We start from the raw sequence: 18,624 nt of genomic DNA, 5'->3' as shown, positions 1-18,624 counted from the left end.
TTGTTTAAAGCCACCCAGTTTGTGGTCATTTGTGACAGTAGCCATAGGAAACAAATGAATACACCTGCAATCAAGCACAATATATCCACTTCTGCTTTAGTTTTTTTCCAAAACAGTGATCAACATCTGATGGACTATATGTTTTTTGCTTATCATTTTGTGCATGGTCTGTCTCTTCTGCTAGCATGTCAGATGTACAAAATCAGGGGCATTTTATCAGTGGTTGATGACAGGGACAGAATGAAAGGACAAAATAGGTGCTTAAATAGTTAATTCCCAGTAAGGGATTGTAAGTAGAAAAATAGAGACCCCTGAAAGTTAATGATGACTCGAGAACGCTGGTTTGCTTATCCACGAAAACAAGCAGGCTTGGTTAGCAACAAAACCAGGCAACGGAAGCACAGGACACGCCCCAAAACAATAAGACAATGGTGGCATGAGCCCCACTTCCTGCCCAGTGAGCTCAACAAGTGAATGATGCCTAGAACATGCTCTCTGTACACATAAAAACAGTAATTTGCAGACGTAGCTTGACCATGCAGGGACAAGAAAACTCCCCTGCTCAACCTGGAGGAGGAGCTAATGATAAAAGTATGACTTCTACTTAAGAAAGAAAGTCTTCTCTCCCTCCTCACTCTTCCTTTGATTATGAAACTGTAGCCCATTAAGTTCTCAGGGTGGAGCATTTCTCACTTCCCTCCTTGTCAGCCTCACAGTTGTCCTAGTCTAATAAATCCCTTCTTATCTACCACTTTGCTCTCGCTGAATTCTTCTCTGCACTGAGACCTAAAGGACTATGGTAGCGGAGCTCTCTGGACTCCTCCCTGAAATGACACCTATGGGTTTTATTAAGGATAATTTCAAATGTTTGATCCCTGGTCCAGGAGGATCCCACATGCTGCAGAGCAACTAAGCCCCTGCGCCACCACTTTTGAGCCTGCGCTCTAGAGCCCGGGAGCCCCGGCTTCAGAGCCCATCTGAAGCCAACGTGCCCTAGAGCCCGTGCTCCACAAAGAGAGAGGCCACCGCAACGAGAAGCCTGCGCACCGCAACCAGAGAAACGCCCGTGCAGCGACAGAGACCCAGCACAGCCAAGAAGTAAAGAGAAATAGCAAAGTCAGCATACTTAGAAACATACAAGAAAATACCAGAGCAAACAGCTAAAGCAGTTGAAAGTAGAGGCCTCTGGAAAACAGACAGGAGTAGGGAGAGGTGGCAGAGGGGACCGTTTTTCTTTGTTACACATATCTTAGTACCAGTACCATTTGATTTTTAAAGTATATTCATGAAAATTAATCGGCAGTGATAGAAAGCGTTACTCCTTATGGGGAGGAAACATGCATAGACTGAGAAGAGGCACAGTGGAGCTTCTGGATGACGGAAATGTCATCCATCAGTTTTATCCAGTAGAACTTTCTGGGATGGTGAAAAAAGTTCTCTATCTGCACAGTTCAAAACAGTACCCAGTAGCCACGTGGCTACTGAGCATTTGAAAAGTGTCTAATGTGACTGCGGAATTGAATCCTTAATTTTTATTTAATTTAAATCAATTTAAATATTAATTTAAAATAATTTAAATACACCCATGAGTTGTTTTGGACATTGCAGATAATGAGAATGACAGGGAAAATGTTCACAACATAATGTTTATAACGTTAAATGAAAAATAACAATTACAAACCATATGCATAGTATGGCCTAAATTTTAAAATATATATCATACTGTATATGAAGTTTTAAGAAAAGACTAGAAAGAAGTATACAAAAATTTTTTTTTAAGTGGAAGCTTTATGATTTGTAAAGAAATACAAATCAGAAGAGAGAAAGGCTTGTGATATACCAAAAATCTTCACGGAGCAGTTTATGAAATAAAGAAGTGGGGCAGAAACCAAGGAAAATCAGTCTTTGGGGTCAGAGCCTCGAAAAGAACACATGGTAAAACCCTGCTGAAGACGATCTCACAACCCATCATTTCAGGACACACGAGGAAAAAAGCCACTGTGAGAACCAGCAGACACAGCAAATTACAGAAGCAGATGGTCCCAAACTAAAGATGGCAGAATTATCAGACATGTAGATCCCCTGGAGAAGGGAATGGCAACCCACTCCAGTATTCTTGCCCGGAGAATTCCATGGACAGAGAAGCCTGGCAGGCTACAGTCCGTGGGGTCGCGGAGTCCCACACGACTGAGCGACTAACACTTTCACTACTTTCACGTCCATGTCTTTAAGCTTTTAAGTAAGTGTCAGCGGTCAGTCCTGCCCAACTCTTTGGGACCAAGCTCCTCTGTCCATGAGATTTTCCAAGCAAGGATACTGGAGTGGGTTGCCATTTCCTTCTCCAGGGTATCTTCCCAACCCAGGGATCAAACCCAGGTTTCCTGCACTGCAGGCAGATTCTTTACCGACTGAGCTACAAGGGAGGGAAGTCCAGTTTAAAGATGCTAAAAAAGAAGCAGCCAGGAATTTACCTGGTAGTCCACAGGTTGAGACTCTGCAGTTCCGCTTGCAGAGGTGTGGTGCAGTCAAAAAAAAAAAGAAAAAAAAAAGCACAGTTGAAAGAGGGAGGATTGGATTCACACAAGAGAAATCCCTTCCAACTGCTACTGCTGCTGCTCCGCTTCAATCGTGTCCGACTCTGTGCGACCCCAGAGATGGCAGCCCACCAGGCTCTCCTGTCCCTGCATTGGAGAAGGAAATGGCAACCCTTCCAAAGGGACTACTTTAAGACTGGTTTACCAAACATATTCCACAATGACAAGCACTTATTAAGTCAGGATGGAATTCAAAGAGAAGGAAGTCAATTTCTGTGCAAACTACCTTTATTTAAAAAGGAAAATTCCCCGTTCTGTTGTCACACCAGCGCTATGTGAAGGCACTCGACTGGAGAGAGATAGAGCAGGGATGCTGATAGAGACAAAGACGCCCACGCCTCACCTGGCCCCTGAAGGCTGCTGGTAGATACGGGGCGCAGGTGACTCCCGGGGTAATCCAGCGGCGGTGACCCACTCTAGGCTCTGCTGGGATGGTGGGTTAGCTTGCTTTGGGGGCACAGGGGGTGGGTTGGCAGTGGAAATAGGAGGCACTTCGGATGGGACGTGATGTGGCAAATGGAGGATCTCTCTTGCCCCCGATGATGTCCCAGCCCCACCACGACCTCCCACAGGTAAGGCAGGCTTCTACGTTTAAGGCTGGGGTTCTCGTTCTCCCCATGGTTTCCAGAGAGCTGTTGGCAAGGACCCCACCGCTGCAACGGCTTGGGGGTGCAGAGAGATGCAGCGGGAAGGGAGGAGGAGGTCTGGAGCGAAGGCAGCTGCTGCTTCATCCTGTCTCCCTTGGAAACGTCCTTCTCTCCAGCTACACCTTACTCTTCTGAGGCTTCACCCTGGGGAAGAGCTGAGGGAAGACAGGCTCTTCAGACGCCGGGAGCTCCCACCCTTTGGCTTCACCCCAAATGTAACACAGTCACTTAATCCACCCCCAAAACACGTGGACCGTCTCCATCCTCCCATCCCTCCCTCAGGGAGCCTCTCAGCATCGCGCAGGCCACACTGGAATCCCCTGGCAAGCACCAGATGGAGCCTTCCAGTTGGCAGCGGACTGGTGAAATGGAGACTTCCCCCGTCGTGAAAAAGACACCCGCCTCTCCCGCCCACCATGGCCGTCTGATTGGGACCCACCTGCCACCTATGCCCTACTTAAAGGCATCTTCTTGTCTCCCAGGAAAGTCATGAGATCTTCCTGGTCTCCTCCCCTTACCTAGCAGACTCTCCCTCAATCCTACCGCGATTATATTAATGGATTCTTCCTCACCCGGCCCAGGGCAGCGTAACAAAAAGTTTCCATGCCGGTAATACACAATAAGTGCCCCCCACCACCAAACTGGGATTCTTCATACTCCTCTTGGCTAAAATACATTCTTCTTTACCTCTCCATGAATATAATTAGGGATAATAAAAATATTTGCTTGAGCAGAAACCAATCACATAATCGGGAAAAGAGTACCGGTGAGTACCCCTCCGGAGTACCACCAGCAAGGGGTGGTTTTTCCTCTTCTAAGAAGGGATTTCCCTTACCTCCCCTGTTAGTATAATGGTCTCTTCCTCACCTCCCCACGACAGATAATGGACTCTTCTGACCGCCCCTCCACCCCAGTATAAAGGGATGTCTCTCTTGCCCCTCTCCTCACTCGTGGGGTCAGCCCTTTCCCGAAACAGCCGTTAGGAGACCCGCACATTTCTTCCGGGCTCACCCCGAAGTAGTTCCGGGGCACGTAGCCCTCCTGGCCGCGCAGCGTGGCCCACCACCAGTCCGTCTCTTCTAGTCCGTCCCTCCGCAGCACGGTGACCGAATCGCCCTCTCGGAAGGACAGCTCGTCCCCAAACTCCGCGCTGTAGTCCCAGAGGGCGTACACCACCCCGTTGTACATCAGCCCCATGCTCTGCTCCACGTCTGAAACAGGAAACCGCAGGGATGGTCAGCGCCCGGTCCGGGGCAGGCCAGGAACACTCAGGGTCGGAGCCTGAGATCCGACACCAGCCCCACCCGGGGGAATGAGCTCCTATTAGAGCTGTGTGTGTAGCCCTGTCTGGAGGGGGGCGCCTGAGCTGCATTCAGCTGCTGGGACTGGGAGTCTCTAATGGGGTGCATCAGGCCTGGCCACGAACCCCCAGGGAAAGATCGGTGTCTCCATTTCCTCTTATACCTGGTTAAGTTCCTGGACGACTCCTATAAAAGTAATTGTCTGCAGCCCTCCCCACCCCAACCGCTCCCCACTTAAGAGCTTCAGTCTCCATAGAGGACTCAAAGCAGTCCTTCCAAGGGTACAGCTCTACTCCACCCCCGGAAGTGGTCCCAACGCCCTTTCCAGATGGTGCAGTCTGCGCACTTCCCATTCAAAAGATAAAGTCTCCAAAGAGGATGTAATCGTTTTCCAGATAGTATAGCCCAGCCGCACCGACTCCCTTAAGTGGTAACATGCCCAAGGATTTACCCCCTTTCCAAATGGTCCAGCCCACCAGGCTCCCCCCTTAAATGGTCCAGCCCACCACGCTCCAATCTCTTCGCCCCTCCCTCCCCCTACAGGTGTGCAGTCCAATCTCTACTGCATTCTCACAAGACTCTCCGAGTCCAGGCTAGTAGGACGACAAAAGGGGTCACACTCCCCCCTAACCCGGAGGTTACAGCCCTCCTCCTCTTCGGTGGAAGGTCTACTTCTCCCCCTTCATCCCCCAGTCCCGGCCTGCCACCGCTCACCGCTAAGGCAGGTGTTACGGCCTCCTTGCTCCCACCTACTTTCCGCCACAGCACAGCATGCTGTCCCGAAGTCCCTGCAGGCTCACCTCTTACATACGCTGTCCCACCCCTACGTCCTACAGCCTGCCATACTCCAACTGTGTGACGCTCCGGAGCCCACCTTGGCTACAGTTGACCCCTTCGCTCCAGACCCTAGGCACGTCGCCATGATACTGCCTACCTAGCTCCTCCCATCACCTGTTTAGATGATATGATCCCCGCCGCTCCCCCCCCACCCCGTTCCTGGAGATACATGGTACAGTCTCGTGTCTCCCTACAAATGGAAGAGGCCCCAAGCCCCTCCCCAGAAGCCAGGGCCCGCTCACCGGTCACCTGTGTGGCACTGTATCTCCCCCAGGGAGCCCTGGGCCAGGAGACGGTATAGTTGGAGCGTCCAACTCCCCCACCCCCACAGATGGGAAGGCAGATAAAGCGGCGCAATCTCCGCAACCGCTCTCGTCACCACGGGAGTCCAGCTTGAGGGGCACGGTTGCCCTGCCCCCCTTTCCCTCGAAGCTGGCACAATCGGCTGCGTCACACACCCTTCTCGCACGTGCCAGGTGGGCGGCCCCGTCCGCCATCCCCGCAGGTGGTCCCTCCCGCCGGCCCCTCCTCGGTGATGCTGTCACAGGTCCGTACAGCCCCTCACCTCCCCAGGCAGCCTCTCTCGGGAGCCGCAGTCGGCTTCCTTTCCCTGCCCAATATCTCTAGCAGCTGGGCCCCTCGCCCCGCCTCGCACCTGCCAGGTAAGTGGCGCAGTCGGCGTAACCCTCGCGGTAGGGGTCGCACTTCTCGATGGCGGTGGCGCCGTCACTGAGCGTGGTGGCGAAGATGGCCGCGCCGTGCTGCACCAGCGCCGTGCAGATGGCCGTGTCGTTGCACGACGCCGCGCAGTGCAGCGGGGTCCTAGGCGTGGGAGGCGGGCATGAGCGGCCGCGCTGGACGCCCCCAGCGCCGTCCCCGCCCCACGCCGGCCGCGCGCGCCGTCAGGGCTCACCAGCCGTGGCTGTCCGGGGAGTTGACATTGGCCCCGGCCGCGATGAGGAAGTCCACGATGGGGTAGTTGGCGCCGCAGATGGCGTTGTGCAGGGCGGTGATGCCCTCCTCGTTGGGCTGGCTCGGGTCGTTCATCTGGACGGGCCGGGGGACCGGGAGGCTCATTCCCGCGTCGGGCCGCCCCACCCCGCCAGCCCTGCTCTCCCGCACTCGAGGCACTCACCTCCTTCACCGCCTGCTGCACCACCTCCAGCTCCCCGGTCAGTGCGGCGTCCAGAAGCAGCACCAGCGGGTTGAGGCGCGCACGGCGGACCTTGCGCGGGGACCCGGCCTTCCGCAACACCGAGCGCATCTCCTGGGGGACAGGGTGGGGATGCTTCAGTGGCTTGGGGGCGGGTCGCTAATATACCCATTCCTTGGAGGTGGAAAAAGAGGCTCGGGAACCCGGTGACCGCTCCAGGTCATCCACCTGGACAGGGCTGGAATTGGAACCCAGGAAGGTACAGAGCCTGAGTCTAGAGGGCCATGGGGAAAAGGGTGCCTCAGTTCTAGTTGTCTCTGGTTCCCTACAACACTCAGGGAATCCAGAGATTTTGGAATCTAGGGGCTTGAGAGGAGGCCGGGAGACCATCAGGTTGATGACTATGGAAGCCAGATATTCAATTCATAGTTTCATTTCATTTAGATAATAAACATGATGTTTCCAGGTGTTCATTTTAGATGTCTGAAGTTTGAATATTTGTCATACTATTCCTTCTGCTTTCCTATTTTTTATTTTCAAGTGTTCTCCTACAAAATTCATTTATTCTGAGCACAAAGCATTTGTGACTCCAGCCTTTGCTATCAATGATTTCAGGATTCTGGAATCTGAAGATCCCAAGAGCCACTGATTTCAAAATTCTCTGATGTTTCCAGTATACTGTGAGTCCAGAAATGCTAAAGTTGTGCCATTTCAAATTGCTAGGGACCCAGGACGTTGCATTCTCAAGATTCTGTGATTGAGAACTTGAATATTTTATGGTTAGAATTTCATTCCAAAAGATTGGAAGGAAATGCTCAAAATGTTCATCGTGGTTCTGAGTGCTTGTGATTTGGGCCTCTTTATTCTATTTTATCTATTTCTTCCTAGTTCCTTTCTAGTGGAAAATGCTCACTTAAAATAAAATCTTGTCTTATAACATATTAGTGCCCTAATCTGTGATATTTTTTTTGAATCAAATAATAAGTCTTTCATTTTCAGTTTTGGGGACTTCAAGAATCAGTACAACCAGGGTTTGTGCTACTAATCTTTTACTTCTGCTCTTCGCATCTTCAGTGTCTTTAGGGTTCTGAAATTTCAGTTTTGAGTTTGTGACGCCAGGATTTAATGATTGAATGCTGTGAGTTTTCAAGTTTCTCTGTGGCCAGGACTTTGTGATTCTACTATGAGGCAATTTGACCATTTCAAGGCGTTTTTATTCTTCCATTCTTAATTCAAGATCCTGAGCCTCAGGATCTTGGCTGAGCCAACATATCTTGGCTCCACCCTCAGGAAGGCCTAGGAATAGGCATTTGGGGGTCCACCTGGCCCCCACTTCTTCTCTGGGGATTGTTTCCCTCCCCCTGTCTACCCATGCTGAGCAATTAAGATTATTCCATGTGACTATGCTCCCCACCCCCAGCCTAGATGCAGAAACCTGAACAAGATCAGCAGGAGACTGTCTCCTAGTCAAATGCTAACAGTAACAATAGTGGTTAACAGTTAAGTGCCAGGCACTATCCTAAGCATTACATTAATGTATTAAATTCTCACCGCAACTCTGTAGTTACTCTCATTCCCATTTTACAGATGAGGAAACTGAGGTCCAGGGAGGCTAAAGGTCTGGCCCAAGGTTGCACAGCTAATAAGTACAGTGTAGCTGGGATGTGAACCCAGGCAGCCTTGCTCTGCAGCTGGGACACTTAATCATGAAACCCACAGGCTCAGAGACCAGAGACTGGTTCTTGAAAATTTGAAAGGAAGAAGCTCCGACTAGAGTCAAAGGATACCATGGCTTACACTGAGAGGTCATTTTGATTCAGGGCTGGGTGGGCCATTTCTAGCCATGGCATGGGCTTGCTGAGGTGTAAGAGGAGAGCGGATCTCCAGAGAAAGGGGACCTGAGAAGCTGTGCGGCAGCTCAGGAGAGAAATGGTGACTGCCTTGATTCCAGCACGCTGTTCAGATCCTAGAATAAACCCTCTGTCCTTCCAAGACAAGTCATTTCCAGGTTGGAAGACTCTTAGATTCCTGAAGGGAAGCCCATGGCAGGGACAGGTTACTGGAGAGGAGCAGAGAAAGTCTCTATATGGTCAAGACTTCCAGATGCCCCTCCATATATGTTCTCTTTCTTTTGACCCTTGTATTAAAAACTACATTTTCCAGCCTCCCTTGCAATTGGGTTCCTGGCCAGTGGAATGCGGCAGCTGTGAGGTGTGCAATTTCCAGGTTCTGTCCTAAAAGGGAAGGAACATTTCCATATGCTAAATGATATACCCTGGGTTCCTCCTGTATTACTTACCATGCTCTGTGGCTGCTCTGGTGGGCTGCTCTGGAGAGGGGCTGAGGGTGGGATGGGAGCCGGTGGGGCTGGAGCAGGGGGCCCGGCCCTGGCCTCAGATCCCTCAGTGATGGGGGACAGCTCGGGCTCAGGGCCCCCAGGCCCACCATGACGATGGAAGAGGCGGCTGATGATCTGTTGGTATTGCTTCTTGTGGGTGGGGGGCAGGGCTACAGCTGGGCTCTGCTCCATGGAGCCCCGGCGTTTGAGGGGCCGTGGAATCTCCGCCAGCACCCGGGCCACCTCCTCCAGCTCTGGCATTGACTGTGCCTCGGGCGGCAGCGCTGGCTGCAGCCGTGTGGGACTAAGGGGCCGAGTCACAGCACCTTCATCTGCATCGCCAACCTCCAGCACGGGCGTCAGCAGCCCCTCCAGCTCTGGCTCAGGTTCCAGATCAGTGGGAGGTTTGGCGAGGCCTAGAAGGAACAAGCACCCCGTCAGAGGAGGGATCCCTGGAACCCCTCAAGACTCCCATCGCACAGCTTCCAGGACCTGCCACCAAGGCCTGATTTGCTCTGCGTCCCCGGGGCAGTTCTTGCTCTCTCTGGGCTATAACTTCCTTGGGTTGTAAATAACAGACAACTATGACCTCCCCCACTCATCACACACTTAAGCTTGTGCCTTGTGCTTTCTCCATGCCTGTCTTACTGAATTCTTACCACTACCTTGTGAAGCTGATATGACCATCTTCTCATTACTACAGAAAGGGAAACCTTATCTCAGAGAGGGCAAGTCAGTTGCCCAAAGCTACACAGCTGGAATTTGAACTCACTTCTATCTCACTCCAGAATCTCTACTCCTATTATGATAGACTTGACTAAGACTCTAATCATTTCCTCTCTTAACATCTCAGGCAGACAATTGCTCAGACTAGAATCCTGGTATTTGATGGTCTCATTGCTGTTTCCTGCCTCTCGATCAGTTTCTAAAAGCAGGTTGAAATGTATGGTGCTTGTTCTCCTTGTTTTTCTTTTTATAATGATCATTTTCTACATGATTTCATTGAAAGCCCATCATAATCTATGAAGTAAGTATTATTCATCTCTCTTCACAGATGAGAAAATGAAAGCTTATATGGGTTAATTAATTTATCCTGAGTCACACAGCACGTCGATCGCAGAGAGGGCTCAAAACCCACTCTGTTTAAATCCAAGCCCTGAGCTGGTCTCACACCAAAAACTATTAATAATTATTATGACTACTATGATAGTTACTGAGGGCTTAGTATACATCAGGCCCTATTTTAAAGCCTTTATAGGGATTATATAATCGAATACCATACCCCAGTGAGGTAGGTTCTACCACTATTCATCTTTTCCACTCAAAGAAATTGAAGTCCAGAGAGGTTATGTAACTTGCCAAAAGTCACACAGCATGCAGCCAGCCAGTCTGACTCCAGAGTCCCTGCTTAAGCACTGTGCTATGGCTAGTTCCTGAGCAAACCCCAAGCTCATCTGGCCTCATGCTCTGCAGGGACAGTGTCTGGAAACAGATATTTGGTTGTGATGGGTCCCCCAGCTGGTTTGGTCCCCAGCCATCTGTCCTCCCTTCACCCAGCCCTCCAGAACCCCCAGCGCTGACTCACCTTCACTTACAGGGGCCCAAGTCTGTTGGGGGGCTTGGGGGGCTGGGGCAGGGGCTTGTGGCTGAGGCTGGGGTTGTAGTTGCGGCTGGGGCTGTGGTGGCAGCTGGGGCTGTGGTTGGGGCTGGGACTGGGGGGGTGCCTGGGGCTGGGGAGGCATCTTAGGTGGGGGAGCTCGAGAGAAGATGGAGGAGCTCGGGAGCATGGCCCTGCTGGCTCCATGCTCCCAAAAAGCATTCTGCAGCTTGAATATCATACTGAGGGGGATGGGGCGCTGGCGGGGGCCACTGCGGGGCTGCGGGCTGGAAGGAGGCATGGGGATGCGACTGACAGGCTGCCAGCTTCGGGGCAAAGTGCCTGACAGCCCCGTGGAGCCCAGTGATCGGCGGTAGCTGCCCACATCAGAACGCCTGTCGTTGGCCAGAGGGGAGACCTTGTAATTGCGGGGCAGAGTGGCGCTGGTGAAGTTGTCCTGGGGGAGAAAGAGGGAAGGAAGGAAGATAGAAAGGGCTCAGGTGGGAGGGCGATAGGCTTAAGGGGACAAAAGACAGGAGTGGAGGAAAGAACGAGGGAGGTCAAGGCGAAAGGCAAGAAGGGAGAGAAGGAGCAGAGGGCAGAGGAGAGATGGAAAGAAAAGAGGGTCAGGGAGGGGGTGGAAATCCAGGATAAAGCCAGGGAAGGGTATAGAAACTGCAGGAGCAGCCAGAAAGGGGAGACTAGTCCTGACCCCACAAAACCCCTCCCCAGGTTTCTCTGGCCGCTCACCTTGCTGGTGGCCCCCAGCCCATCCAGGCTGCTCTCTCTCCAGGGTAATAGCTGCAGGCCTGGCGAAGCAGGCCGCGGGAAGACATCCAGACCTGTGAGGCGAGAATCATTAGGGTCTGAGGGATGCCTCTCCGGCTCCCCCACCCTCTGGCCTTCCATCACTCACGTTCATAGCTCGCAGTTTGCGAGGGCTTCTTCTCATAAGCCACGTCCAGGTCGGACTCGTTCCAGGCTTTGGGGGGCCGCCGGCGCAGCGTTAGGTCGTCTGGGGGAGAAGGTGCTCATGAGGATCCCGGGTGGGAGTAGGGGAAGAGAGGCTGGTCCCGGGCTCAGCACCCCTCGCACCCGCCAAGTAGAGCCCCGTGGTTCACCTTGAGCGCGCAGAGGCGGGGCGAAGGCGCTGCCGCCCGCGCCCAGCAGAGGGCTCCCAAAGGCAGCCGGCGCGTCGTAAGCTGCGGTCCCGGGGCGAGGCGAGGGCCCGCGCTCTGGGAAGAAGACCTGGGGCCCTTCCGCCAGGGGGCTGCCACGCGGGGAGCCGGCGCGGCCCAATAAGTCAAAGGGCGTGGGGGGACCCTGCTGTCGGAGCGGACCGGGTCGAGGGGAGGGCGCCCGGCCGTGGGGGCTGCCTGTGCCATCGAAGGCGCGGGGCCGGGGCGAGGGCGAGCGGTCTAAGCTGCCGTAGGCCTCTGGTTGCAGGTAGAGCTGGGTGCGCGGTGACGACGGCCGGCCCTTCGCAGATAGCGAGCTATACGGGAGCAGAGCTGGGGCGCTCTCCGAGCGTCCGAATGGGGTGTCTGCGCCGTCGGTGGTCGCCTTCCGGGAGGGCCCGCGGCTGCCCAAGGGCTCGGGGACCGGGCTGGTGCTGTATCGGGGCAGCTGTGGCGACATTGTGGGAGACGTTAGTGGAGGGTTGGTAAGTCAATCGATAGCGGTGATCGAGAGCCCACCCTGGAGAGGTAGGCGGGGTTGGAGATTCAGGCCTAGGGAGCCCTGCCGTCGGGGCTGGGGCCAGCACACACAGTGCCTTTGTGCCGCTTAGAAAAAAGCCCCTTTTCTTCCGAGGGTCCTGACAGAAGTCCACTTCCACTGGCTCCCTTTTTCAGATGCCCTTAAACAGCCCACCGCCTGCCCCATGAGACAGGCTTGCTTGAACTCCTGGCCAAAAGAAGCTGACTTTTCGGGGGGCCAGGGTGGGGACCAGGACCCGCGGGCTCACCCTAGTCGGCGTTGCAGCCTGCGAGCCAAGAGGCGCCGCGGGCGAGTCCGACCACAGCGACTCCAACTGCTTGGTCAGTTCGTCCACCTTGGCCGCCGCCGTGTCCAGCTCCATCTGCTTCAGGTCCATGTGCTTCATGGCTAGAGCTGGGCAGGCAGGAGTGGCAGTGAGGACCAGGACCCGTGGGCCCCGCCCCGCCCCGCCCCGCCCCCGAGGGCCGCGCCCCGCCCCGCCCCGCCCCCTACCCCAGCTCACACTGGAATTTCAGGTCCAGAATGTCCCCCGAACTCTGGAACGCCTCGCTGTCCATGGTGCCGGCCGGCCGGAGCGGGGCGCCTGCGTTTGGGGAGGCAGGGGCGGGGGAGAGTCTGCTCAGGGCCCGCCTACAGGGAACCTGGGGCCCTAAGGAGCTCGAGGGTGCCTTTACTCTCCTAGTTCCTTCCACTGGAAGTTCTATGCCTCTCCATCGCCCTTGCTGGGAAATGCCAACTCCTGCAAAACCCTCTGGCTCAGGACAATTCACTCTCTTTATGTGACTCCTTGTTCATCTCTGTCACAGCCTTAAAAAAACTGGATCATTCCTTCAACCATTATCCACTGACCACCTACTATGTGCCAGGCATTATAGTGAACAGAGGTTGCAATAATAATAACTATCAATTACTGAATGGCTACTAGGGACCAAGAGACACTGCTAGATGCTGGAGATCTTTTTAAAAATAATGATGGCGTTGCCTTCTATATGTATGTGCCTACTATGTACCGACTCAATGGACATGAGTTTGAGCAAACTCCGGGAGATGGTGAAGGACAGGGAAGCCTGGGGTGCTGCAGTCCATGGGGTCGCAAAGAGACACGACTAAGCAACTAACAACATTATGTGCCAGGACCTTTGCTAGTTGCCTGAAGGTTTAATGAAATAAAGCAACAACTATTTATTGAGAGGTCACTGTCACCTAGAATTGTACCAAGTGCTTTACACCCAATACCTTATCCCAAGATCAAAACTTCCATAGCAGGCATGAAAGTGAGGCTCAGAAACATACATTTCAGATCACCCTGCAAGAAGTCAGCATACTAGGTTTCACATCTGAACCTGACATTCTGGGTCATTTCCGTCAGTCTGGAGGGGCTCCAGAGGACAGGGACCACTCAGCTTCCTCTCCCAAGTCCCCGCCCAGAGCAGACTCAGCGTGTTCCCACGGGCCCAGCGTCAACAGAAGAACCGGGAGGTGACCAGGGGCCACTGAAGTCGCCAACCCAGTGGGAAGGAGCCAGGCCCCCAGGAACCAGTTGGGCCAGCACCACCCCCATCTGCATGGTAACCGCCACGCCCGCCAAGTCTGCCACCTCCCTGCTGCACCAACCGGCTGCTTAGCTTTGATTTAGGGTGCAGGCGTGGGCAGCAGGGCGGGCTGGGGCATGCTGATTCTGGCTTCAGTCTGGGAAGCCTCGGAACAGAACCTGTTGGGGCTGGTGGCTCATTTGGGTGTGTTAGGAGTGTGTGACCTTGGACTCGGAGTCCCCTCCACTCCTTGGGCCTCAGTTTCCCCAACTGTGAAAGGAGGAAGCAAATCAGCTATTCTAAGAGGCCTCCTTAACCCCTCAGAGCCCTAGATTCTGAAATTATAAGGTCCTTGAGGTTGTAACTAAATTCCTACAGAACCTAAAACCCTCCGCTTGAGAAGTCTATGGTTTGAAAGTTCTGAGTTCAAGAGTCTATCTTTGGAACATTCTAGAATTCTCCACTTTGGCTAGCCTAGATTTCTCTGTCTTCCTGCACCCAGTTCTACCTATTCCAGGATTCCAAAGTCCTAAAAGTCTAGGTGAACGTCTGGTTTAGTGGAGCTGCTGAAAGCACAGTTAAGAATTCAAACCTGGCAGCACCACTGTCCCACCAGGTAGCCTCGGGTTCCTGATCTGTAAAATTAGAATCAATCGCAGTTCATTTCAGAGGACTGTTGTGAGGATCCAACTGGCCAGAAAGTGCAAGAGGAATTAAGGTTCTGAGAATTGAGGCCTCAAAAAGTAGAGACTATAGGAATCAAAACTCAGCATCTTTTAGAATCTTAGAGATACATAGGAAACACTCTGTTAAAATATAAAAACGAACTATCTATGCTACCTCCAGGGCCAGCATTCTGGTAGCGACTGCTTCTTTGGGGGAGTTTCTGATTCTCAAATTCTAAGACACATCCCACGCTGATATCCTCTGGGTCTAAGGAAATGCCAGGGCTGGGCGTGGAGCCGTCCCGCGGCAGACGCGGGCGGAGGGGGCGTCGGGGCCGCCAGGGGGCGCTCCAGGTCACGGCACGACCCCAGCTGAGAGCAGACCTCGCCTGAGCTCAGACACTGGGAATGCGCGGCGGGCCCAGGCAGGTGCAGCACCTCCCGCGGCAGGGGAGCGGGGACCGGGCGGGGCGCAAGGGTGGCGCGGGCCGCGCCTCTGCTCGCGGCCCCTGTCCTCCACCCCCAGGTCCTCTCCACCGGGCGCCCCTCTCCTCCGCTCTTAGGTCTCCTTCCCCAGCATCTTCTGCACCGCAGCCAGGTTCTTTGGAATTAAAAATCAGGGGCGGCGGTGGAGGTCCTGGAGGAGGCATCCTCTGTAGGAACCGGGTCAGAATGCTAGGCTGGACTGGCAATACCCAGGTTGGAATCCTCCGAGACAGACGCTGGGAGCCCCCCGCCCCACCCCACCCATCCCGCCCTGGAACTTGGTTTCCTCCTCTGTGGACGTCTGTGCAATGAGCTTGGGCCTTCCCATTCTTTCAGTTATTTAGCTTCTGTGTGCCTCAGTTTCCTTAAGTGTATAAAGGGGGAATCAATACCTTCACCTCAAAGAAGTGTGACGTTTGAATGACATAATTTATGTACATAGTTTAGAACACTGCAAGGCACAGAATAAAGTTCACACGGATAAGATCCCTAATTCCCAGGCCTGAAACAGAGAGCTCAAAACCCAAAGTGACTGTTTTTCTCCCAAATGGCCCTTTCAGATCTTTCTGAGATTCTAAAAGCCCTGAGCTTTGACCCTTCCGTCTTGACTTCAGTCCTCGGATTTCAGAACCCAAACTGTGGCCTCTATGACTCAGCTTGCCCCCTCCTGTCCATATAATGGCTGTATTGTGCAAGCCCACCACCACCAATCCCATCCCATCTTCTCCCCTGCGTTCCTGACTTCTGGCCATCTCTAGTTCTGGCCCATTCCAGGGCATAGGAATCCCTGTAAGATTCCAGACAGAAGGTGGCAAGAGCTGAAGGTATTGCCTTCACTGCAGCCTCAGTTTCCCCAATGGACCAAAGAGAAGTCATTCCCTGGGATGGGATCAGCAAACCCCAGTGGAAGTAAGACCTTCGGGCAATTGCTGGAGACTTCTGTAGACAGTGGGAACCATTTCTCTACCTGCCAGCCCTCAGCCTGGCACGCTGTGAGCTCTGCCTTGGCAGCCACGGTTATTATTTTTAATTTCATCCCAGGCTATCAGCAAATGCCCTTCAAGCCCAGACATTAGGAAGTTCTTCCCTCTCTCACCAGAACCCCCTGGCTCCCTCACCCCCTTGTATAATCCCTTCACGTGACACATAGGGGTGGAGAGAAGGGGGAGTCTTGGGAGGGAGGTGCCGGGCGTCTGCCCTCCCCCAGCTTCAAGGACAGACACACACCTCCAGAATTAGCCTCTATCCTCCCTTATCTGCCACACTACCTCAGGTCAGACAGATGGGAGGGGAGGTGACATTTCTCACCTCAGGGTCAGGGCCAGGAGCCCTAGGAGAGAAGTCAGTCAGAAAATCCGGTGGGAGGGGATGGAATCCTGACGCCCAAGAGAGCTGTGTGGAAGGGGGAGGGCAAATCCTGACCCCCAACGCTGCTGCCACTTTGACCTCTATGACTCAGCTTACCCCCTCTTCTCTGTATAATGGCTGTATTGTGTCCAGCCTTGCAAGGCCCCCCTCAACCCCACCCCACCTTCTGGAATTCTGCCCTGGATTCTAGAACCCTCTTTGCAAATCCCAGATATTTCCCACCTTCAAGGGGTAATAGGAGGTTACCCGCCCCCGCCAGGGGGCGCCCTGGGGCGGAGGTCCCTCCTCTGGTTAGGCAGGTCTGACGCCCCGGTTAATGACATGTTGAGGATCGTGCAGCGGCACAGAGAAGGTTGGAGACCTGCCCTAGTCCTCCCCACCCCAACCCCGGCCCCCACCCCAGAGCCAGAAAGAGGGGGGAACGCCGGGGCACAGTCTTCAGAGGGACCGAGGGTGTTAGTTCTGATTCATTTCAGGAACCCAGGTTCCACTATCCCCACCCCATCCCTAATTCTGCTCCCAGACCTACCTAAAGACTCGGTCGAAAAGGCAGCTGAAGGGTGGCAGGGATGGCCGCCCATTCCAGAGCCCCAGCAGTCCAAGTCTCCCATTTCTCCCCAAGAGATCCGATATCCCAATTCTACTCAAGGATTCAGGATTCCTAGAGCTCCCAATTCGAGAGACTGAGGAGTCCCAGTTCCGAACCTCTCCCCAGAACTACGGTGTCCGCGCCCACCCGTCCAAGAACTCAGGCATTCGAGCCCCCTTTCCTTCTGCCCAGTAAAGCAAGCATCCAAGTTTTAGCCTTCTAATGTCCCTGGAGTCGTGCGCACTCCCAATTCCGCCCTGGGACTCGGCGTCCTAGCCTCTTCAGGACCCTCCCCGGGACGCGAGTCTCGGGCTCCACCAGAGCCGCTGAACCCAAGGGGGTGAAACTCACAGATCCGGGGCAGACTTTGGCACCGGGGGGCTTCCTCCGGCTCCGGCTCCGGCTGCGGGGAGCCGAGGATGGGGCGGGGCAGGCGCCGGGAACAGGTTAGACGACGTGACTCCGACCGGAGGGAGGCGGGTCTCGGAGGGGAGGGGGAGTGGGGGGTCGCCTCGAGCACTTTGGGACTTGTAGTCCCGGAGGAGCGGGACATAGCCGGGTACGTTCCCATTCGAACTGACATAAAGTCCATTTCACAGACAGGAAGGGCGAGGTCGAAAAGCCAAGGGTGACCTAACTAAGTAAACAGAATTCAGACTCTCACCTCTCTGTGGTTGCAAGAGACGAAATCCTGAGCCCCTGCCCCACCCCTCCAGGCTCAGTTTCCCCCTTCTTGAATGAAGATTTGGACACTACCGAAGAGGCACAAAGTTACAGAGGCTGGGGGAGACACATATCCCGCCCCCAAGGCGATAAAGAGGGCCTCGCTCAAATTAGTATCCCCTCGGGTCTCTGAGCCTCAGTCTCTCCATCGGTAAAAAGAGTGGTTGGGATCTTGACAGAATTTCGCAGCTACAGCTTCCAAAGTTGGAGGCTGGGACTACAACTCCCAGCAGCTTTCTCGACCGACGTCCGGCGCCACCCAGTCTCGCGTCCTCTGGGAACTGTAGTCCCGGAGCTCGCAGGGGCGGCGCCCTCCTGTCTCGCCCACGCACGGGAAACTGGAGATCCTGGGAAGAGGCAAACCGTCCTCTTTCCCTGAGCCTCCCTCCGCTCTGGGTAGCCGCTGGCTCGTTGAGAAGGTGGGTGCCCCAGTTCTAAAGTAGGATCCGCAATCTCGGCAGAGGGGGCGGGAATCAGCGCTGACACACCGGTCAGGAATGCAGTCTGGTCACCCTGTCTAGTCACCGTCCCGCGGCTCCGCCTGTCTCCCCACGCGGCACGATTCCCGTGGGAAGGGACGTGGGCGTGTCCCCCAGATCTGCGTCCACGTGCCGCTGTTTACACGCGTCCAAGGACAGAGACGGGGCACTGATCAGGACTTCTACTCATTCTCCCTTCCTCAAAGCCTTTGGAAATGCCCCCCACGCACGAGAATAAATCCTCGAGGGACTCGACCCGTTTCTGGCCCACTGCCTCTCCCCTTAGTCCGCACCCCCCCACGCGTGTCCAGCTCGGGAGCCCGTAGGCTCCTTCCCGGGATCCACAGGCTCCTCCCCCTGTATTTCCCGCTCCCCTGGAGCCCCGAAAGCCCGCCCCTGGCTGGTAGTTAAAAGCCCTCATTCCTCGGCTTTCCCAGTCAAGTTCTGAACTTCCGAGGCATCTGGGCCTCCCTAGAAGGGTTTGTAACACTAAAACCACAGTCCTGACCACCTGGACCCTTACCGGTCTCTTTAAGGATTTCAGACCACTCGATCTTCCTGTCTCTTTAAGAGTTAGGGCCTATGAATGTGGCGGC

At 54.2% G+C, this 18,624-nt stretch overlaps 1 protein-coding gene across 2 annotated transcripts; it reads right to left on the bottom strand.

Annotated features, from left to right (window-relative positions):
- Positions 1–2,800: 2,800 nt before the first annotated feature.
- PPP1R13L (protein phosphatase 1 regulatory subunit 13 like) lies at positions 2,801–18,581 on the bottom strand. Of its 2 annotated transcripts, none has more exons than XM_040252519.1 (13): positions 18,552–18,581; positions 12,689–12,769; positions 12,434–12,579; positions 11,589–12,093; positions 11,384–11,482; positions 11,218–11,309; positions 10,456–10,924; positions 8,832–9,286; positions 6,515–6,646; positions 6,293–6,426; positions 6,035–6,201; positions 4,253–4,452; positions 2,801–3,396 (listed from the first exon to the last, which is right to left on the bottom strand). In XM_040252519.1, the coding sequence occupies exons 2-13, from the start codon at positions 12,741–12,743 to the stop codon at positions 3,358–3,360; spliced, it is 2,493 nt and encodes an 830-aa protein (XP_040108453.1). In that variant the 5' UTR covers positions 12,744–12,769; positions 18,552–18,581; the 3' UTR covers positions 2,801–3,357. The 2 variants fall into 2 exon arrangements, with proteins under 2 accessions (XP_040108453.1, XP_040108452.1); XM_040252518.1 differs by lacking the exon at positions 18,552–18,581 and adding an exon at positions 17,178–17,442.
- Between the last annotated feature and the right edge of the window lie 43 nt (positions 18,582–18,624).

Source organism: Oryx dammah, unplaced genomic scaffold, assembly GCF_014754425.2.
Source record: "Oryx dammah isolate SB20612 unplaced genomic scaffold, SCBI_Odam_1.1 HiC_scaffold_13, whole genome shotgun sequence".
Taxonomy (NCBI): domain Eukaryota; kingdom Metazoa; phylum Chordata; class Mammalia; order Artiodactyla; family Bovidae; genus Oryx; species Oryx dammah.
Note: the sequence above shows the minus strand (reverse complement) of the source record. Positions and strands in the feature narration are given on the sequence as shown.

What these genes read in the sequence shown, in the direction of transcription:
- PPP1R13L (XM_040252518.1), bottom strand. Translation starts at nt 17,418, where the DNA reads ATGGACTTTATGTCAGTTCGAATGGGAACGTACCCGGCTATGTCCCGC. An exon ending in CCAAAGTCTGCCCCGGATCT is followed by an intron (nt 12,770 to 17,177) that starts GTGAGTTTCACC and finishes CCCCAAACGCAG; the next exon opens with GCGCCCCGCTCCGGCCGGCC. An exon ending in GCAAACTGCGAGCTATGAAC is followed by an intron (nt 11,310 to 11,383) that starts GTGAGTGATGGA and finishes CTCGCCTCACAG; the next exon opens with GTCTGGATGTCTTCCCGCGG.